At 38.7% G+C, this 3878-nt stretch overlaps 1 protein-coding gene across 1 annotated transcript; it reads left to right on the forward strand.

Moving 5' to 3' along the window:
* The first annotated feature begins 2224 nt into the window (after positions 1-2224).
* On the forward strand, positions 2225-3461 carry LOC122482645 (olfactory receptor 2D3-like). The gene is given in 2 exon segments (XM_043578961.1): positions 2225-2525; positions 2528-3461. Coding segments are annotated over 2 exon segments (921 nt in total). The 5' UTR covers positions 2225-2326; the 3' UTR covers positions 3250-3461.
* Positions 3462-3878: the final 417 nt, after the last annotated feature.

Below are 3878 nucleotides of genomic sequence, written 5' to 3' on the forward strand. Positions count from 1 at the left end.
TACAAATCTCCTTCCTAAACTTAAAGAAAGTTGGCTGGAACATTACTACAAATCTTAGTTGTTTCTAATTTATTTTCTCATTGACAACATGTGAAAATCTTAACCTCAGCCAACTTTAGGAACCAAGCCATTTATGAACATGTTTGGGATGGAGGATACTTTCCTTTGTCTCTTGAATATTGCTTGGATTTCTCTGTGGGGAGTCCATCTACATGATTGGATTTTTTAGTACTAGCTGCTGCAGTTGGAATTGTGACTGAAATAAGACTGAAGATTTAAAATCTCAGATGCTAAAACAAGACTCTAGGGCTTTGGATTCCAATTCTGGTAAATGATATCTGTGTGACTAGTAAGGTACTTTGCATTTCTACACTTCAATTTCCTTATCTGTAAAATAGAGATTGAAAATATACTTCCTCATAGGATTATCATGAAGATTAAATAAACTAACACATATAAAGTACTTAGAACTATGCCAGACTCATAGTAAGCATTCAGTAAGTGTTAGTCATTATCATCAGACACAGCTGGAACTCCTTGGTTGAAGAAGGCAGACTTGTAATAATATTGTCTTCATCAGGTCTCCATCTCAGGTCCTATATTTCTCTTAGTTTAGGTTCCTGAAAGAAGAGGCTAAGAAAAGAACTTTGGTGCAGATAGCTTATTGGAAAAGTGATTCTAGGAAGTGGTATAAGGAAACAGTAAGAGTGAGACAGGAAACAACTAAACACCAATGAAGTTTGGATTATTGAAGTTGATACTCTAGACCATGCATTCTGTATGGGAGCAATATAAATCCCAAAGTTCTTAGAAGAAGAGAGAAATGTTAGACATCGCAATGGTTTGTGGTCCTCTAGAGGGCTGCAGTATATAAATAGATGTACAGTATATCTGTGCTATTCAAATTTCATTCTGAATTCATCTAAAACAAAATTCTGAAAAAGTCCTTTAGGGACTATAATAATAATGATAATAGTAATAGTAATAATAATAAACATGGCACAGACAATGGGGACTTAACTCCATAGAGCTCAACCTGTAAGAATCATACAGAGTGCTTCCCAGAAATACCTGGTGTCTTTATTCATCACTTTTCCTTTGCGCTCTGGTTAAATATTGCCTTTGGGGCATTAACTTGCCCATACTTCAACATCTTGGGCAGAATGCTAAAAGACAAAGTGGGGCGCTCTTGACGTAGAATGTCAGCAGTGCCAAGCAAGTCAGAATTGTCCACTACAGCTGATGCTAAGGTCAGAGGTGAGCTGAAACTGGGCATTATGGAGTAGTAAAATTCACTAATATCTAGTTCAGAAGTTTAAGCTCCTGCTTATTACTGGCTTTTTTTTTTTCTTGAATAGGGCCTTGGCCACTGAAGTCTTATTATGTTACAGTTCTGAATGTCACATTTTTTCATGATACTTTTCCTTTTAATCATGTGAAATATTTATACAAGGGCCAGGATTATGATCCATGGGTGTATATTTTTCTTTTCTTCCTTTACCTTGTTTGGATTGCTACTTTAGAGGCCTCTTTTAAAAATGCTATGGAAGGGGTGCCTGCGTGGCTCAGGTGGTTAAGCATCTGACTCTTGACTTTGGCTCAAGTCATGATCTCACAGTTGGTGAGATTGAGCCCCACATCAGCCTGTATGCTGACAGCCAGAGTCTGCTTGGGATTCTCTCTCTTTCTTCTCTCTCTGCTCCACCCATCATCCCCACTGCTCACACATTCTCTCTCTGTCTCAAAATAAATAAACATTAAAAAAATAAAAAATAAAGATGCTACGGAAAAAAAGGCAGAACTAATAGCTGCAGTTTATCTGTTGGCTTTGAAACCATATTTGAAACTCCTACTCTATTATGAACAAATTTATTATTGACCTCTCTGTTTTGATTTTGAATTATAAAAGCAAAAGTGGTTTTATTGACTAAACAAGTTCACCTCATTCTCAGACTGCTAATCCAGGTAAATACAAAATATTTATTGAGAATAAAAAAATTAAATTGATCCAAAGACAATTCCCCAATAAAACTTCACGGTAATTTAGCAATTTGTAAGTATGTTGATATCAGGATTAGGTAGAAGCCATGTCAAGTAGGATAGTCAGCCTACCAAATGGATCAAGCAAAGAAAGACGTGCTTAAAAACTATGTAACAGCAATATGCATCCTAATGCCAACTGGCGCCTACCAGGAAGCATCTGAAAACAAATAGTCCAACAAGGTGCACTTGTTATCATTGTGCTTGTTTATAAAGATTGTGAAAACTGAACATTCAGAATGCATGTGTTTTCTTTCTGATGACAGGTAAACAGGAATAAACATTAATGGGAGAAGGAAACCAAACTTCTGTGGCTGACTTTATCTTGCTGGGACTTTCACAGGATCCAAAGGTCCAGATCCTGCTGTTCTGTGTTTTCCTTACCGTTTACCTTCTCTCTATGTTTGGAAACCTGCTTGTAATAATCCTCATTCAAAGTGACTCTCGACTTCACACTCCCATGTACTTTTTCCTCAAAAACTTGTCCTTGCTAACCTCTGTTTCTCTACAAGCATTGTTCCTCAGATGCTGGTCCACTTCCTCGTAAAAAGGAAAACCATTTCCTTTGCTGGATGCTCACTGCAGATAATTGTCTTCCTTTTAGCAGGGTGTACAGAGTGTGCACTTCTGGCAGTGATGTCCTATGACCGCTATGTGGCTGTCTGCAAGCCCCTGCATTATTCCACTGTCATGACGCAGAGGGTTTGTGTCCAGTTGGCCATAGTGTCTTGGATCAGTGGGGCATTTGTGTGTTCAGTGGGCAGTGCATTTACACTGTGTCTCCCCTACCAGGGACAGAATATAATTAATCATTATTTTTGTGAACCTCCTGCACTCCTGAAGCTGGCTTCAGCAGACACCTACAATGCTGAGATGGCTCTCTTTTCAATGGGTGTGATTATCCTCTTAGCACCTCTCTCCCTCATCCTTGTCTCCTACTGGCATATTATCTCAACAGTGATTCAGATGCAGTCAGAGGAGGAGAGGCTCAAGGTCTTTTCTACCTGTGGTTCTCATCTCACTGTTGTGGTTCTCTACTATGGCTCTGGAATATTTGCCTACATGAGACCCAATTCCAAGACAATGAATGAAAAGGATCAGGTCATCTCTGTGTTCTATTCAGTTATGACTTCCATGTTGAACCCCATAATTTATAGCCTGAGGAACAAGGACGTGAAGGGTGCTCTCAGGAGGCTGGTTGGAAGATAGTCTGCCTTCAGAGGCAGTGATTTCTGACATTTTTCTTAAGCACTTGGAAGATTATGACTGACAACAATAGCTCTACTACTATCCTTGTCCTTTCTTTCCCTCGCTTTATATGCTCCAGTTGATTTTTCTTCTCCACACATATTCATTAAATGCGTATTCAGTGCAAGCACTGTGTCTAGAACCTCACAATATGTAAAAGTTTGTGTCTTCCTTAAAAGGTTTCCTTACCTCTGGGTCAACAGAGTCATGTTCTGTCTTGTACTCTTTTGTTTTCTTATGGTCTCTTTTTGTAGTTCTTTCCTGAGGGAAATATTTTCCTAGCAAAGTAAACTCACCGTTGAAATGTTGGACCAAGGGAAAAAATGGATTAATATCCCTGAACATATTTCTAGCATCCTTCACCTGTTAATGAACTGGAAAACCCAAGTTGTCATACAGTCACCTGTGGGCTTGCTGAAGTTCTGTTTCCACGTTTCTGACTAAATCAACAGTGACTGGTTAAAAAGTCAGCATTCTTTTCAGACATAAGGATGTCTTATGAGATATACCCATAGATGCATTACCTCAAACTGCCTTATTTCCAGTTAAAAGTGATTGAATCCTATAGAGTTTCTGTAACTTTCAGGCCC

Source organism: Prionailurus bengalensis, chromosome D1 (genome assembly GCF_016509475.1).
Source record: "Prionailurus bengalensis isolate Pbe53 chromosome D1, Fcat_Pben_1.1_paternal_pri, whole genome shotgun sequence".
NCBI lineage: Eukaryota > Metazoa > Chordata > Mammalia > Carnivora > Felidae > Prionailurus > Prionailurus bengalensis.